Raw genomic sequence first — 18,216 nt, 5'->3', positions numbered from 1 at the left:
ACACTCTCTCCCGCTCGGCGCAGGCGCGCAGCTCGTTGTGCCGGAGTCGCGGCCAGCCATCGGAAATCAGCTACTAGAGTCTGTCTCCCCGCCGCCGCGCGCGCTTTGACAAAGTTGCGGACTGGGCCTAAGCTCCCGCGCACGGGTGTGAGTAATGCTCTCCGGGCTTCTTCCGCGTTGGGCGCTTCCACCCTGGCTGTCCCGAGCGCGGCCACCCTCTTTTTCTTCACCCTGTCTACTTCTTCCATTTCTGGGATGGTTTTCCTTTAGGGCTTCTGGCCTTGTTCTTGAATCCACATGTCGTTGGGACGCTGTCGTGGAAGCCTCACCCAGGAGTGCAGTTCCCGCGAAGACCCCACTGGGTGACTCCTCAACTCTGCCACCATGAACGGGGTCGTAATCCCCCAAACACCCATCGCTGTGGATTTTTGGAGCCTGCGCCGTGCTGGTACCGCGCGGCTCTTCTTCTTATCCCACATGCACTGTGACCACACGGTGGGCCTGTCTAGCACTTGGGCACGGCCCCTCTACTGCTCTCCCATCACTGCCCACCTCTTGCATCGTCGCCTGCAGGTATTGGGACTGGATTTGGTCTCTGAAACCTAGTCCAGGAATCTGGGTGGGGACTTCTGATCTCTCACAGCTTGGGGGTCACCGAGTGGGAGACATAAGGACTGATTTTTACAAATGTGGGAGCCAGAATAAGACTGGCTTCTTAGCTAACTGACTGGAGATTTTTATCTGTAAGTTTATACCAGGAAAATAACTCCTATCTTTTCATAAACACTAAAGTTTTCCTAATTTGCTTTTAAAAATGTACCAGACTGAGGATGTAATTCACTGATGGAGCACTTGTTTAATGTGTACAAAAACCCTAAGTTAGATCCCCAACACTCATCACCCACCCCCAATAATTCATCTACTGTACTAGATAAAAGCACATATTGTCTAACATCTCATCTTGTCTGAGTCAGAAGAAGTGGTTGGTATGAGACCGGAATTTTTTCTGACAGTTGTTTCCCACCCATGGCGCTGAGGTTGTGATAGAAAGTTTGAGAATCTTTATTTAGACTGTTTCCAGAATCTGAGTTTAAATCTATACAAAGGGTGGGAGACAGAAGAGGAAGGAGAGATTCCTTGGGAATTCTTATAACTGCTACATGAGAGTGGTTCAGAACTTGGTCAGCTTTCCTTGATGAATGTTAGTCCCTGATCCAGGAGAGGAGTCTACGGTTACTAGGGTGACCAACTGTTTTCCTCAGGTGTCTAAGCAGTGGATCCGAGCTCTGGAGATTGGTGAGAGCCATGTATTACCTCTAGATGAAATTGGACAAGAAACCATGACTGTAACCCTCATAGATGCCAATCACTGTCCTGGTTCTGTCATGTTTCTCTTTGAAGGATACTTTGGAACAATTCTCTACACAGGTGAGCCTCCCAAGGCGTCCCTCACACTTTCTAGCTACCTTTACCCAGAAAGATAGCTTTATCCCATACAGGCACAGTAACCCTTTCCAACTGATTTCCTACTCGTTGACCATCCAACCTTTGTTAAGTAAAATCCCAAGAGCAAGAGAGGCATGTTGGCGCACACCTTTAATCCCAGTACTTGGAAGGCAGAGGCAGACTGATCTCTATAAGTTCAAGGCCAGCCTGGTCTGCTCAGTGAGTTCCAGGATACCCAACCTATGTAGAGAAACCCTGTCTCTTAACAGTAAACAAACAAGCTCCCCAGGAGTAGGATAGAGACATTTTCACAAAGAAGCTAAACTGTACAGTTCAGAGCCAGGACACAGTTTTTGCATAACTAGTAACCAATGCCCATCTGTTACTGAAGGTAGGAGAGGCTTATCTTCTAGCCTTTGTTTTTGCCCACTTCTCACACGCCATATATTGTTCTTTCAGGTGATTTTCGATATACACCGTCCATGCTGAAGGAGCCTGCTCTGACACTAGGGAAACAGATTCATACTTTATATCTAGACAACACCAATTGCAACCCAGCCCTTGTTCTTCCTTCCCGACAGGAAGCTACTCAACAGATTATCCAGCTAATCCGACAGTTCCCCCAACACAACATAAAGATTGGTGAGCCCTTTTTCTTCCATTCATGCTTAGTGAATCTAAATTCTTGGAAGGTCTTCACTATTTTCAAGTCTTTGTGCAGGTCTCACCTTTCTTGCAAAACCTACAATGATTATCTTATTCAAAATTGAACCTCCCAGCTGGTTTGGTGGCCCATACCTTTTATTCCAGCATGCAGGAGGCAGAAGCAGCTTGGTCCACTATCACATCCCAGTGTATTCTGTACATTTTAAAATATGCCATTGCTTATGTCCGTCATAATGTACACACACACACACACACACACACACACACACACACACACACACAAATGTGAACTCCTAAACAAACTCCTAAAGAACCCCTTAAGGTTTGGGCAGTGGTGTCTCATCCCTTTAATCTCAGCACTCCAGAGGCAGGCAGAGTGAGTTCCAGGACAGCCAAGGCTACACAGAAACCTTGTCTTGAAAAACAAAACAAAACAAAACAGAAAACAAAAATTCTTAAGAGGGCTGGAGGGGACGGCTCAGTGGTTAAGAACACAGGCTTTGGGGTTGGGGATTTAGCTCAGTGGTAGAGCGCTTGCCTAGCAAGCGCAAGGCCCTGGGTTTGGTCCCCAGCTCCGAAAAAAAGAAAAAAGAAAAAAAGAACACAGGCTTTTCTTCAGCAGGACCCGGGTTTAATTCCCAGCACCTACAAGGAGGTTTGCAACCATCTATAACTTCAGTTCCAGGGGATTCAATGCCTCTTCTCACCTCTGAGGGCTCCTGAACATATGTGGTACACATATATACTCAGGCTCACACACATACATATACAATAAAGTAAATAAATATTTTTAAGAGGAAAAGTAGGAGGAGGCTTTGTCAGAAGCAGCAGCCAGTGTGACAGGTGCATAGTATGCAAGGAGACTGGAAAGGCAGTGGGGTTGAGTGGTATTGAGCTATTTTGAACTTGATTCTAATCTCAATAAAGAGCTGTTGAATGGTTTTAAGTGGAAGAGGAACAATATTCCACTTAATTGTCTCTTAATACAGATTTCACAGTTTCCATGTTTATTCCTTTTAATTTACTGTTTTCTGCTAGAATGTAGGTCCTACCATAATGGGGCTCTTTATTTCTTAGGGCTCTATCTCAAGTGCCTATGTAATGCCTGGAAAAGAAGTACTTAATAAATATTTGCTAAGTGAATTTATGATTGCTATGCTTTAAATAGGAGCATTAAAAAAAATAGCTGTTTGCTTGTTCTGAGTCCACAGTAGTATACCATATTTTTGGGACTCTTTTGAAGTTGCTTTTTAAGAGATAGTTTATAAAAATTAGCTTTTCTTATAAGAAATGTAACAGATTTTGCTCTAAATAAGTTCTTTGCTTGTTCCTAAAATTAAAGATCCTTAAAAAAGGAAAATGAATATTTTAAAGCATGTATCCCAACTCTGAAAGGAGTTTCAAATTTGGCCTTAAATAAAAATAATAAAAAAGTTATGTACCTTCCAAGGTAACTACCAAACTGATTGAGAAATATTCCCTACCCTCAGGATTGCATAACTATTCATGAAGAAATACTGTTGCTGACTATTCTTGAAGTTTAACATGCAGAATTTTCTCAAGAGCAGCACAGCCTGTGGTAGGGATTGATTAATTTTGCAAAAATATAATAAGCCCTGTAAAAATGTACCACATATCTAGTAGGTGGTAGGGCTATAAATCTGAACAAAATATGGTGTCTGACTTTGAGGGCTTCCTGTAAGGAAGGACCCAAAGAAGGAAGATGATGTATAGAAAGTAGAAAACCAACTACATTTTTGTCTCAATCATAATCAAAGGGAGTAGAGGTAAAACAAACATTTTTGTAAGGAGTTAACAATTTAATTGTGAAACAGTAAAGTCTGAGAGCAGCTATTAAATAGCAGCTCCCATATCCGTCACCAAGCCATTGCTGAAGCTCAGGTCTGCATTTCTTTCTATGTGAGTACCTTTCGGTGGAACCTCTACTTCTGACTTCCCATCCAGGCCTTTGACAATCCAACTGTATTATTTTTTATAAAGTCATAGTATTCTGATGATTAAAATTTATCACTTTCCTACCTCATTCTGTTCATCAACCTCCACTTCATCTACAGAATTTTCAGTATTTGAAAGGTCCACTAACAAAAGATCTTGGCTTGCCCCTCTAGTGATATATCTCACTATTTATCTTTACTTTAGTGACACTCAGGCGGGTCCTCTTACAGTGCTTTCCACTGTACCCTGTCTCTGCTGATTAACACTGATCCATCCTATAAGAAATAGCTTGGCTTCCTTTCAGCCAGAATCATCTTCCATTAATATGCAAAAATGACAAGCACAAAGGGAGCGAGGAAACATACCTGATGTATGAGCCTCTCTAAGCCTGTTGGAAAGCATGGAGTATTTCCTTTGGCATGTCTATACTTGAATGTTCAGGCAGGGAGAAGTGTTACAATGGCAGAACTAAAGAGTCTGTCGTGTTACCCAGCATGCTGCTGGCATTGTTGTAAACACCAAGGTAAAGATAAGATTCTTGCTAAGAGAATTGATACATATTGAGCACATAAAGCACTGTATGGAGTGAGACAACATACAGAACAGGTGAAGGAAAATGATCAGAAAAATAAAAGCCAGAGCGGAAAGGAGCTGGCTTCAGTCAGCTACCCACCTGTGCTGCCCAGAGAAGCACCCTGTGGGAGCCCACGGAAAGCCTGAGCTGACCCAGGACTTCATGGCTTAGTAGATATAGATAAATAAATAGCCTCTAGATTGTACATCTTCAACCAGATGGAAGTGTGGTGTTCTTTACCCCAAAGGAGTACGTAAGCTTTTCCTCACCATCCACAAAAGTGGACGCGGCTCAGTTGTCATCTGCCATTGTACAGAAGTTTTTCCTAATTTCCTCACCTGCAGCTGTTCTTCTGTGCCTTTTATGACAGTGTGCCTGTGTGTGAAGTTACCCTGCACTGCCTTGTTTCTGAGTCTGCAGTTGGATGGGACCCTGGAGAGCTGAAGCCTTAATCTGTTTCCACAGTGCCTGGTGCTTAGTACATGCTTTCTCTTGATGAACTGAAAAAATTAGGTGGATTCCTGGGTGCCATACAGGCTTCTGCTGTATATCTTAAATGCATCGATAAACTTCTTGGATTGCCACATAGATTTTATGTATTTTTGCTAAACATTTGGTTGATCAAGAGTCTTTAATAGCTTCATTCTCTTCTTTCTCTTCTCTCAACCCTCTGAACAAAATTTAGGCCTCTATAGTCTAGGAAAAGAATCACTGCTGGAGCAGCTAGCCCTTGAGTTTCAGACCTGGGTGGTATTGAGTCCTCAACGCCTGGAGTTGGTACAGCTGCTGGGCCTGGCAGACGTGTTCACAGTGGAGGAAGAAGCTGGGCGAATCCACGCTGTGGACCACATGGAAATCTGCCATTCGGCCATGCTTCAGTGGAACCAGACCCACCCCACCATTGCTATTTTCCCCACAAGCCGGAAAATACGAAGCCCTCACCCCAGCATCTACAGCATCCCTTACTCTGACCATTCATCCTACTCTGAGCTTCGAGCATTTGTTGCAGCTCTGAGGCCTTGCCAGGTGGTGCCCATAGTCCGTGAACAGCCTTGTGGAGAGTTTTTTCAGGATAGCTTGAGTCCTAGACTCTCTATGCCTCTGATTCCACACTCTGTGCAACAATACATGAGTTCCTCCTCGAGGAAAACAAATGTGTTTTGGCAGTTAGAAAGGAGGCTAAAGAGGCCAAGAACCCAGGGTGTTGTGTTTGAATCCCCTGAGGAGAAAGCTGATCAGGTTAAAGTTGACAGAGACTCAAAGAAACACAAAAAAGAAAGCCTCTCCCCCTGGGCTGGGTGCCTTTCGAGGCTTTGCCCCCATCCTCTGCAGGCCAGGAAGCAGTTGTTCCCAGATTTCTGCAGAAAAGAAGGTGATGAGCCAGTTCTTTTCTGTGACTCCAACAAGATGGCGACTGTGTTGACTGCCCCATTGGAACTTTCAGTGCAGTTACAGCCTGTAGATGAGTTTCCCTTTCCAGAAACCAGGGAGGAAATTGGCTTAGGGTCCCCATTGTGGTCAGGGGGAGGCAGTGGCTCACCAACGAGAGGGAAGCAAAGCAATGGCATGGGCTGTGGTTCTCCCCCAACTCACATTAGCAGAACCACTCATCTAACTCCTGAGTCCGGGGGCCTGGCGTTAAAATACCTTCTTACTCCAGTGGATTTCCTCCAAGCAGGGTTCTCCTCCAGGAACTTTGACCAGCAAGTGGAAAAACACCAGAGAGTGCAGTGTAACAATCCTGCAGTTATGAACACAGTGGATGATGTCTAGTGGCAAGAGTTGGCTTGGTGTCTTCCTTTACAGAATCCTGTGGCTCACTCTGAGTGGCTCTTCTAAAGCTTTTTATGAAGTCCTGGTGCCTAAGAAACCCTTAGTTTTATAGTACATTTATTGCTTAATTTTATTATATTTAAGAAACAGTTTTCATTATATAAACTATTCAGTGTTCATAAGCACATTGAAAGTTCTTAGAAGTTCCATAGCAATTTAATTTGTTCCACTTGGTTTAACCCAGTTTTTCTCAACCCTTTATCAGCATCAAGTTTGTTTGTTTTTTTGTTTTGTTAGAGTCTGAATCAAAAAGAATCAGGCTTGTCCCGTTGTCATTTCCTTTGTTATATCCCAGTCCCCAAGTTCCCATCACCCTTTTTCCAGATAAAAGTCTACATTATTTATTTTCAGACTGTAATTTATAGTGCTGGAGGATAAAGTGGGGGTGCAGAGCAGCATGTTCTAACCCTGACTGTCACTGACTCGCTGTGACATGACCCTACCCAAGTAACTTCCTGTCTCTGCCTCTTGGAGTGAACAGGAAACCATGAAAAGGCATTGAAACAGTGTTAGGAAAATAACACCTTCCTCCTGCGTGAAGGGGTTTAGTAACTGTCATGAGACCTCCATCTGGAACATAGCCGTTTGGAGGTTAGACACCACGCACCATGGTGGCGCATGGGACAAGCTGAACATTAAGGTTTAGAACATGTCAGTGCTACTGGATGCTTGCAGACACTGCTTTGTTAAAGCTACAGAAGATCAAATGTGCTGCCAGATATCCTCTGATGGTTCACATAGCTGGGATTTTCCCCCCCACCCCCACAAGTTTGAATTAGGGAGCCAGAGCACAGAGCTTGTTTGTTTTAGTATCCAGGGGAGAGAGACCAAGGAGCCAGCTGGCTGGAACGGGTCAGAGTATGCAGTTCTACCCTGCCCTGCTCATAACCTGACAAAATGCCAAACCAATAAGCAAGACAGCTGATAGCAGAGCCATGAGGAAATGTGCTCTGGGAGGGTGCAGGCAAGGAGCAGCTTAGGCCTGGAACCATGAGCAGTAACAATAAAGAAAGTCGCCTCACCCTTGGGAAGGAGGGAGGAGCTCTGCTACTTTGGGAGGGAGAAGTGGAGTTTATTGAGCAAAATAAGACTTTGCTCTCGGACACACTGTACTCAGTTCTGTTTTTGTCAGTGACCTTCCTATAAACCTCTAAGGGCTTCATAGGAACTGCAGCAGGTGAGGCATGTGGTTCAACAGGAAACCTAGACATTGGCTGGAATCCAGGGCACATGGCAAATTGTTTGAATAGATGAGCCTTACTCAGCTGCAATGTGGGGGCTGAGATATCTACCTCCCATGATTGCTATGCAGACTATTGGTAAAATTCCCTAGCTCATTGCCTGGCACATGACAGTATTTCAAATATTGGTTTTCGTAGCTAAAAGTCTAGCTCTGGTAGGATGGGTGCTTAGCAAACTGAAATTCTGGATTCTATCCTGAGTGCCAAAAAAAGAGGCAATCTTCAAAACAATTTTCTATGAAAACACAAAGTTAAATGTTTTCCACGTAGACTAGTTGATGGGCATTTTTCTAGTCTTTCTGAGGATATGTGTAAAATCTGTACATTTTCAGAAGTAGGATATTTCACACATGTGCACACACACAAAGGGTGCAGAACAGATGGCCAAGTGGTTAAGAGCTCTTAATGTGCTGCTCTTGAAGACCTGACTTTGGTTCCCAGCACCTTCATTGGGTTGATCATAACTCAAGTTCCAGGGGTCTTTCACCTTCTGACCTCTGTGAATAACTGCACAAAAACTTGTATGGTCTCACACAATACACATAAATAAAAATTTTTAAATAATGTTTTGAAGGGGGCCAGGGAGATGGCTCAGTGGGTAAAAGCACTTGTCACACAAACTGGTGAACTAGATTCAATCCCCAGAACCCACATAAAAGTGAAGGAGAACTGAGTCAATAAAGCTGTCCTCCAGCTGGTTGCCATGCTTGCCTATGAACAATACTAAAAGGGGGGCCATAAGATAACACTGTATATGATTCCTTAATTCCTTAATTGGAACTCAAAGTGCCATTATAAAAAATGCTTTGTTAATAGGATGTAACTACATGTTAATAAATCATTCTCATATTATTCAACATTCATGTAGTGTTTATTTTTTAAAGTCTTTTTTAGGTTTACTTAAATGGTTTTCCCTCTGTGTATGTTATGTGCTGTACATGCATGACTGATGCCCCTGGAAATCAACATAGAGTGTTGAATCCCCTGGAATTGGTGTTATGGATGGCTATGAACTGCCATATGTGTACTGGAAACAACGTGGGGATCATCTCCAAGAGCAACAAATGTTTTTAACTGCTGAGCCATCTCCAGCCCCTTTAAACTATTTTTTTTTTTTTTTGGTTCTTTTTTTTCCGGAGCTGGGGACCGAACCCAGGGCCTTGCGCTTCCTAGGTAAGCGCTCTACCACTGAGCTAAATCCCCAGCCCCCCCTTTAAACTATTCTTGATTACTCGTATTACAATGATCTTCTGACCGTACTGGGGATTAAACTCCAGAGCACTGAGCATGACAGGCAGATCCCCTGCCAGTGAGCCACAGTTCCAACCTACTATGAACATATTTATGCATCTATGTTGCATTTTAATTTATATCCTTAGAGTAAATTATTATTGGAATTAAAGAATTACTGTTTTCCATTCTTGATGCAAATCGTGACAAAACCATCCAGAAAAATTTCCATTATTTCTGCAGAAGGTAGCAAGTTCAGACAAAATCACTAAGATGACAGACACGTTAACACACAAGTCCATTTGTTTTGTCGACATGTTTGGGAATAAGTAATGTTTCCTGCTTACACTTCTCTAAAGCTTCTTTAGGTCTCTCACTTCTGCTTGAGCCACAGGTGCCTGGAAGAGATAAAGGAGGTCCTAGCATCAGGGCCACCATACTGTTATCTTCTAGCAGCAAAGGGGCCTACCCATTTTTAGTACATGCTGTGTCATACATGTTCCTTGGAAACGCATCCATACGAATGCAGATGGGAGCAGAAGGAACGGCTTTGAGGAATTAGTTTGGGGTATTATTTTTATGCTTTAATGATGAGAAAATACGGTACCATTTTACTAAAATAAAAAGGTCTGACATAATAGAAACAGGCAATTGCTTTGATTTCTCAGAACTCTCACATTTAACAACACTGTGTCCCATCTATCTGTAAGTCACCAATTAAAATTTTCTTATTTTTAGAGTCTAAGAATGACCCATCCTCCCCACCCCCAGATACATGACAATCCTACAATTAGACTGGAAGGTGCCTGGGGCAGCGGGGGAGGGGGGGTGCACCACAAAACAATTCCCTACAGATTCGTTAGTGTCTTGCTTCATGATCAGTGGGAGAACTTGTATTTTTCCACAGGCTCAACTTCCTTTACAGGGAGAAAAGAAATCTTCCTGGTAGGCTTTGAAGGACCATCTCTCACTACTGACCTAGACTGCCCTTCATGGTAGGAAATAGGATACATGCCAGTTGGCTTGTTGCTCTCTTGTTTTTTAGAAAAGTGGTTCTGACTTGGGTTCTCCAAAGGCAGTTCCCAGGGAGATAGTTCTGCATTTTTTAAGTTTATATTATTATTCTGTGTATGAGTGTTTTGCCTGCATGTATGTCCATTCATCACATGTGTGCCTAGTACCTGAGTGTCTTGGTTAGGGTTTTACTGCTGTGAAGAGACCCCATGACCATGGCAAGTCATGGCAAGGACAGCATTTAATTGGGACTGGCTTACAGGCTTAGGGGCTCAGTCCATTATCATCAAGGCAGGAACATGGCAACATCTAGGCAGGCAATGGTGCAGGCAGAGCTGAGAGTTCTACATCTTCATCTGAAGACTGCTAGTGGAAGACTGACTGACTTCCAGGCAGCTAGGGTGGTGAAGGTCTTAAGCCCATTACCACAGTGACACACCCACTCCAACAGGGGCACACCTGGGGCCGAGTATATACAACATTACATTCTCCTCCCTGGTTCCCATAGGCTTGTCCAAACATATGAGTCTATGGGGGTCATACCTAAACATAGCATAATGCAAAATACATTTAGTCCAACTTTAAAAGTCCTCATTGTCTATAGCAGTCTCCACAATGTTAAAAATTCAAAGTTCAAAGTCTCTTCTGAGATTCATCCAATCACTTAACTGTAATCCCCAGGGCAAGACAGGAAACCAGCAAACTCCAAACTCTGCATCTCCATGGCTGATGTCAAAGTGGCCTTCAGATCTCCAGTTCCTTTTTTATCTTTGTTGACTGCAACAAACTTCTTTCTCCTGGGGTGGGTCCACTCACTGTTAGCAGCTTTCCTCAGCAGATAGCCCAGGGCTCTGGCATCTCAAACATCTTGGAATCTCCAAGGCAACTTCAGTGTTACAGCTTCTTGTTTCAATGTCTGGAATCCACACATAATCTGGGCTTCTCCAAAGGACTGATGTCACTTCTCTAGCTCTGCCCTTTGTAGCACTCTAAGCTCAGGTTGATCCACTCCACTGCTGCTGCTGTTCTGGGTGATCATTCCATCGCACTGGCATCTTCAATACACTAGGGTCTTCTGTTGCAACTAGGCTTCACCAATAGCCTCTCATAGGCTCTCTTCTTGGTTCCAAGCCTCAAATTCTTTGCATGACCCCTTTAATCCTAGGCAGTCAACTGCAACTAAGGCTGCACCTTCACCAATGGCCTTCCATGGCCTCTCACAGTGCCAAGCCTCAGCTGCTCTTCATGACCCCTTCATGCCTTCAAAACCAGTACCACCTGGGTAACTCTTACACCTTACCAAGTACAGCTGCAGCACGAATTACAACCTTGGCTCTCTCTGGAACACAGCTTTTTGTGCTTTCAGAAAACACTTCCCAGAGGATTTCACCTCAGTGATGCTGGTCTCTTCTTAATGACCACTAATTTCTAAGCTCCAGCTGACCAGCATCAATTGTCCCGGTAGTAGCTTTTTTCACTCTAAAGCCAGAACCACATGGTGGAAGCTTCTGTGTTCTGCTACTCTCTGGGACTGGAACACAGCCCCTTGTTCTATTACATTATCACTAGCTTCCTATTTTCTAACTCCTTCACTGTCTAAACTCAGCTGTCCTGGATTTTGATCTGTAGGTTGAATTCAGAGATCTGCATGGCTCTGTCTCCTGTAATGCTGGGATTAAAGTCATGTTCCACCATGCCTGGATCTAAATTTAGCTGGGAAGCTAAATCCCTCAATCTGCTATCTCCTTGACACAGGATTCAGCTCCATTTCACTTCCTGGTGCCCCTTTAATTCTCAAACCACATTTTATTTTTCCTTTCTCTGCTTGCTCTGCTTGTTTAAAATGCTCTTCATGAGACTCAACCACATAACAAAATCTATGATGGGCATTTCTGAGATTTCCTTTGTCAGTGCAATTAATCTGAGTCTCCTCAGGCAGACTCTTCAGACAAGGACAAAAAGTAGTCACATTCTTAACCAAAATACCACAAAAGCAGTCTCTAGGCTACATGCTAAAGTTTTTCTCCACTGAAATCTCTTGGGCTGGGTCTGCCCAGTTCAAATCACTCACAGCAACGAAGCCTTCCATATTCCTACTAGGATAGCTCATTAATCCCCACTTAAAACATTCCATGGCTTTCCAAATCCAAAGTCCCCAAATCCAAAATCTTCCAAACAAAACCAAGGTCAGGCCTATCACAGCAATACCTGAATCCCTGGTTCTAATTTCTGTCTTAGGGTTTTACTGCTGTGAAGAGACACCATGACCATGGCAAGTCTTTTTTTTTTTTTTTTTTTTTTTTTTGGTTCTTTTTTTCGGAGCTGGGGACCGAACCCAGGGCCTTGCGCTTCCTAGGCAAGTGCTCTACCACTGAGCTAAATCCCCAACCCCGACCATGGCAAGTCTTATAAAGGACAACATTTAATTGGGGCTGGCTTACAGGTTCAGAGGTTCAGTCCATTATCATCAAGGCAGGAGCATGGCAACATCTAAGCAGACGATGGTGCAGGCAGAGCTGAGAGTTCTACATCTTCATCTGAAGACTGCTAGTGGAAGACTGACTGACTTCCAGGCAGCTAGGGTGGTGAAGGTCTTAAGCCCATTACCACAGTGACACACCCACTCCAACAGGGGCACACCTTCTAATAGTGCCACTCTCTGGGCCAAGTATATACAAACCATTACACTGAAGAAGAGGTGAACCTCCCTGTGGGTGCTGGGAATTGAATCTGGGTCCTTTGTGAGAAATGCAAGTGCTTTTAACCTTTGAGCCAACCCTCTAGCCCTACTTTTTGCACTCTTGATGAGGTTTATAGGTTTGTTGGTTGGTTGGTTGGTTGGTTTTTTGGGTTTTTGTTTGTTTAGTTGGTTGGTTTTTTCAAGTCAGTGTTTCTCTCTATAGCCCTGACTGTCCTGGGACACAAGGGTGGCCTCTGAGATCCACCTGCCTCAATCAGCCTCCATAGCACTGGGACTAAAGGTGTGCACCACCACACATGGCTCTTGTAGTTCTGTGTGAGAATCCACATGCATGTTTTTTGCTGCTACCACTGAGTTGTCTGTTCATTGCTCGTCTCCCAAAGAACCCCACAGAAACTTCTTTGTCAGGAGTTCCTGGTGCTTTCTCTCTCTCTTCCCTAGGGCATCCCACCTGCACTGATTGTGCTTCTCTTAGTTATCCTTGTCATCAGAGTCTACACTGCCTACGAGGGGTTCTCAGAATGGTTTAGTTGCCTCTCGACCACACTATTACTAGTAATCCCCCTCTAACTTCACTCTCATTTGTGTTTGACTGTGTTTTCTTTATTATTTTAAATTATGTTTATTTTTCAGTATGTGGACACATGAGTACTTACAGAGGCCAGAGGCATTGACCTCTCTAGAACTGGGGTTACAGGGAGTTGTGAGTTGCAGAACAAAGGCTCTGGAGATGGACTGGAGTCTCCTGGAAGGGAGGCAAATGCTCATAACAGCTGAGCCATGTCTAGCCCCTGCTTTCTTGTCTCTAAACATATCCATGGTCCACTAGATCACAAGAGTTTCACCAAATCTTGACCTTGTTTCCTTTTCTGGACAGTTTATTGAATCTCTTTCAATAATAGAACATATCTGACTGCATTTAGGTTAGTCATTATAACCAGTGGGGCTGTTACCTAAAGCAGTCAAGGATTCATTTGTCCAAGTAGAAAAGGATTGGAACGATTTCAGTGTTAATATGGTGAGTAAGTTTAACTGGAAAATCCTCAGACAAAGCCAGGAGCAAACAGAACAATGGTAGGTCGGAGAGAGACCCCAAGTCTAGAGTAACCCAGAGCAGAGCAGGCCGGGATGAACATTTTAGAACAGGGATGCTTAATATGGCTCTAAGGCCTTTAGAATTTTATTATAGGGTCTTTATCATCTTTGTAAATTATTAGCTTTGAATCAGTTCTGGTTTTCTTTTTCTAACTCCTACATGAGGATGGTGCCACCACTCACCGAAGCTACACAACTAGTATCACCACAGACTTTAGCTTGTGGCACCATCAAAGCTGCTTTTAATTTCCATATGTCCTTGGTCCCTCTTTCTGTGTTCCTCAGAGCTTATTCCAAGCCTTATGACTCAAGCTCTTGCAACACATGAAGCCTTAGGAGGAAATCAAGAATACCAAGCCATGACACTCAAGCAATATCCTTGAAAAATAGAAATAAGTATGGTTGCCCACTCTCATCCAAAGTATGGCAGAATTAAATACTTCTGTACTTTCCAGCCCAACTTATAAACAGCCACCCAGAAACCCAAGTCTTTAAGGTCTTATCCTCACCTATCCCTTCTTTCACCAGACTCTCAGGTCTTACTCTGAGAAGTGGATTTTTCTGTGTCTTCAGTATCTTATAATCTCATTTACCTCCTGTACCTAAATTGCAGGACTCTCTCTGAGCACACTGCTTTCAGTCCAGCCTTTCAAAGACACGCCATTTTGCCAGATGTGGTAGAACATTCTTTGATTCCAGCACTTGAGAGGCAGAAGCAATGGGATCAAGAATTCAAGGTCATCCTCAGCCACATCCTAGGTTTGAGGCCAGCCTGACCTACATGAAGGCCAATCTTACCCTTACCTGTCTCTCACAAAATGTAGGAACCACTTTTCTCTCCCCAGAGCGTCCCTTGCTGCTTCCTGACTTCCACCTTTATATATCTTCTTCGAGTGGCTGCCTTCTGGCTAGATGACCATCCTTGCCTCTCCTTGCTTATTATGACCTGACTCACTGACTCAGACCTTTTTTCTTCATAGCGCTCATCATTCTGGATGACGCTAGTGCTGTGAATGCTCAGGTTCCTTGACTTCTTCTCTAAAGCTCTTATCTCTCTTCACCACCCTGTCATTAACAGGAATTGGTCTGTACCTGGAACTTCAACTTGAAACCTTTTTTTTCTCCCAGTTGATCTGCTCAAGTACCTGCATGGTCAATGTTTTACTCTCATAACTCTACTGAAAGCCTCAATTCCTGTCTTTACTTGACTGTATCCCATGATATATCAGGATTACGCCATTCCCTTGGTTCCTCTTATAAAAATACCCTTCCCTTGAAAAAGACACTACATCTGGACAAATCATACCATCTACTCTGCCTTCACTGGAGTACCCGGATCTTTTTGGAGAAATAACTTATCCAAGCTATTTTTATTTTAAAACAAGGTCTTGGGAAATGGCTCGGTCAGTGAAGTCCTAGACATGAACCCTGAGTTTAGAACTCCAGTACCCAAGCATGATAGAATGTGGTAACATGTGCTTGTAATCCCAGTACCAGGAAGGTGGAGACAGACAGATCTCAAGACTTGCTGGCCATCCAGTCTAGTTCCAAGTTCAGTGAAAAATCCTGTCTCAAAAATAAGATGGCAAGAAATTGAGGAAAATACCTGATATTAAACAAATGTATGTATACAGGGACACACAACAAATCTTGCCATGTGTCTCTGAACTTGCTATCTTTCTGCCTCAGACAACTGAGTGCTTAGGTTACAACTGGGTACCACCATAGCTAGCCTCAAAAAAGCCTTTCTTTCTCCTCTCCTTCCTTCCTTCTTTCCCTCCTACCTTTTTTTTCTTCCTCCCTCCTTCCTGTCTCTCACTTTCCTTCCTTTCTTTAGTCTTTTCTTAATTTTTAAAATTTGTTATATTTATATGTGTGGGTATTTTGCCTTAACATATATATGCCTGTGCCCCAACATATGTGCTGGTGCCCTCAGAGACCAGAAGGTAGCTTTGGAACTCCTGGAACTGGAGTCTCATGTTGTGAGCCACCATGTGAATTCTTGAAATCAAACCCAGTCCTCTGCTGAGCCATCTCTCCAGCTTTCTGTGTCTGCCTTGATACAGAATCTCATCAGGCAGTTTAGGCTTGTCTCAAACTCATGATCCTCCTTCCTTAGACCCTGAGTCTGGGATTCCAGGCTTGTGCTATCAAGGCCAGTTAATGTCATAATCACACATTAAAATGGCCTTCCACACTGCTGACCAGTCTCATTATGCTTCTCTAATGGAGTCCATTTCTCATTCTTTCACTTTGTTTGTTTGTTTATTGTTTTTAGTCCAGGCAAGGTGGTGTATGCCTTTAATCCCTGTCTTCAGGAAACAGAGACATGAGGATCTCTGTGAATTCTAAGCCAGTCTGGAGTACAAATCTTTCCAAAAAAAAAAGTAAATAAATACGTAAAATAGTATAAATTTTTAAAAAAATGTGTTTTTTTGCAGCATGTATTTATGCTTGGTGCCAGATGGGGAGCAGTAGAGGGCAATAGAGCCCCTGAAACTGGAGTTACAGATGATTGTGAGTTCCCATGTGGTTCTGGGAACTGATTCTGTGTCCTCTGCAAAAGCAAGTGCTCTTAACCATAGATTGCCATCTTTCTACCCTAGAATTCATTGAATTGTTGCTGTGCTGTTTTCATATTATTTTCAATGAGTCTCTCTGTATAATCCGGTAGCCTCAAACATGTTATGTAAATCAGGCTTGCCTTCAGCTCAACAGAGATCACCCACCTTTTCATCCTGGGTGCCAACATTAAAGGTGCGTGCCAGCCATCAGGCAAGAATTTAGTCCTTTCTCTTCCATTTCCTTTCCTACCCACACAGCCAGAAAATTCTGTGAGCTCTACTTGGAGGCAATCTTAAATCTTCCTGCTCTTACCAGTTCACCGCTACCACCCTTGTCCAAGAAACCTTGTGTCTTCACTAAGCCACAGCAGTCCTCTCCTAAGCGCTCACCCTGCTTCCACCCTTGCTCCTGTCTGCTCCCCAAACACACGGTCCAGTCCCTGCATCAGGCTCGGCTTACTTCAGATCACACTGGTTCTCTGCTGAAATGCTCTAAAGGTATCACTCAGAATAGAAGTCAAAGTTCTCTGAGTGCTCTTTTGAGACTGGATCTCACCTTGAGCTCTAGCTGACTTTGAACTTTCTGTGTAGACCAGGCTTAGCTCAAATCCACAGAGATTATCTTGTCTCTGCTTCCTGGGAAGTGACTTTTAAAAAACAACACAAGACAAAAGAGTGTTAGTTTTTGAGATTAGGTCTCAAGTAGCTTGAACTCCAGATCTTCCTAAAGCTACCTCCTAAGTGCTGAGATTACAGGCCTGTGCCACCAGGTCTGACTGGAAGTAACTTTGTACCTGAAGCACTGACTACAGGTTTTACTCCACTTTAGCCCCACTCCTCCAGCTGCTCCATTCCTGTCTGGGAAGAAACACTTGTTCTACTCCTTTCTGCAGTCTTTCCCCCACTCCACCTCACACCACATACTGCTCCTCTGATCAAGCCTCCACTTTTCAAAATCCGAGTCTACTTGCCTTACCAGTTCCATATCCAGTTAGTCCCTTTAGTGTACAGGCTGTGCTGTTTCCTCTTTAATTTCCAGCAATCTCCCTCACACGGGAGATATTGTATAATTTGTTGGATGGAAAACAGACCGTAGCTACACTAAACTTTGAAGCTTTGTTGACTGAAACATGCTTAGATATTTTCTTCTCTGATGGTCTTCTCTGACTCTATTATTCAAGTCATGTATATCTGTGTGTCATTTTTCTTCACTTTTCCCTCTAGGAGGGAAAAGACCGTATCTTACTCATCTTTGATCTGAACTGGTATCCAGGGTATCTGGCATAAAGCAGGTTGTTGGATGAATGAGTGAGTGGCATTAGTGAGGAAAAATACTAGAATTTCAAAAGTTTCCCAAAGGGGTTGGGGATTTAGCTCAGTGGTCGAGCGCTTGCCTAAGCGCAAGACCCTGGGTTTGGTCCCCAGCTCCGGAAAAAAAAAAAAAAAAAAAAGAAAGAAAGAAAAAGAAAAAAGAAAGTTCCCCGAAGACTGAGACAGATTGAAAAACTGAGTTAAGAACAAGGAAAATAGAGAGAAATTAGGTGAAGAAAAGAAAGGTTCAAATAAACAGACAGGTGACAGTGCCAATGAGAATGCAGGAGTCAGTCAGGAAAGGCTCATGGCATGTAAAATCTGAGATTTTTTAAACACAAAAGGGACTTAACCTTAGAGTAAATTAAAAGCCAGTCGTAGAGTTCTGGTGAGATAGAGAAAAATGAGTAATTCACAACTAAAGCTTGCTTGTTAAGCAGGATCTGTTCAAAATGAGGCCTTGGGTTTCTGGCCAACCAAGCAGGCATGCTCATTCAGTGTCTTAATATTTCTAGGGCCAGCCCAACATGGGGACTTTATGTTCTCTAAACAGTCAAGAAGGAAGTTTCTGTGAAAATATGCAAA

General features: G+C 43.4%; 1 protein-coding gene across 6 annotated transcripts; it reads left to right on the top strand.

The window, feature by feature from the left end:
* The first annotated feature begins 51 nt into the window (after window positions 1-51).
* On the top strand, window positions 52-8,575 carry Dclre1b (DNA cross-link repair 1B). Of its 6 annotated transcripts, NM_001025687.2 has the most exons (5): window positions 85-147; window positions 271-573; window positions 1,263-1,428; window positions 1,906-2,088; window positions 5,328-8,575. In NM_001025687.2, exons 2-5 carry the CDS (start codon window positions 385-387, stop codon window positions 6,413-6,415), a joined length of 1,626 nt encoding a protein of 541 aa, NP_001020858.2. In that variant the 5' UTR covers window positions 85-147; window positions 271-384; the 3' UTR covers window positions 6,416-8,575. The 6 variants fall into 6 exon arrangements, with proteins under 6 accessions (XP_006233142.1, XP_038958333.1, XP_038958334.1 ...); XM_039102405.2 differs by lacking the exon at window positions 5,328-8,575 and adding an exon at window positions 5,013-5,226 and having other exon boundaries at window positions 74-573; XM_039102406.2 differs by lacking the exon at window positions 5,328-8,575 and adding an exon at window positions 4,987-5,226 and having other exon boundaries at window positions 79-573.
* The last annotated feature ends 9,641 nt before the right edge of the window (window positions 8,576-18,216 follow it).

The sequence above is a fragment of the Rattus norvegicus genome, chromosome 2 (genome assembly GCF_036323735.1).
Source record: "Rattus norvegicus strain BN/NHsdMcwi chromosome 2, GRCr8, whole genome shotgun sequence".
NCBI classification, from domain to species: Eukaryota; Metazoa; Chordata; class Mammalia; order Rodentia; family Muridae; genus Rattus; species Rattus norvegicus.
This window is presented reverse-complemented; position numbering and strand designations above follow the sequence as displayed.

Bases quoted from the DNA above. Each gene is read 5' to 3' on its own strand.
- Dclre1b (NM_001025687.2), top strand. From the start codon at position 385: ATGAACGGGGTCGTAATCCCCCAAACACCCATCGCTGTGGATTTTTGG. The intron at 1,429-1,905 runs GTGAGCCTCCCA...TTGTTCTTTCAG, and splicing joins TGGAACAATTCTCTACACAG to GTGATTTTCGATATACACCG. The intron at 2,089-5,327 runs GTGAGCCCTTTT...AACAAAATTTAG, and splicing joins CCAACACAACATAAAGATTG to GCCTCTATAGTCTAGGAAAA.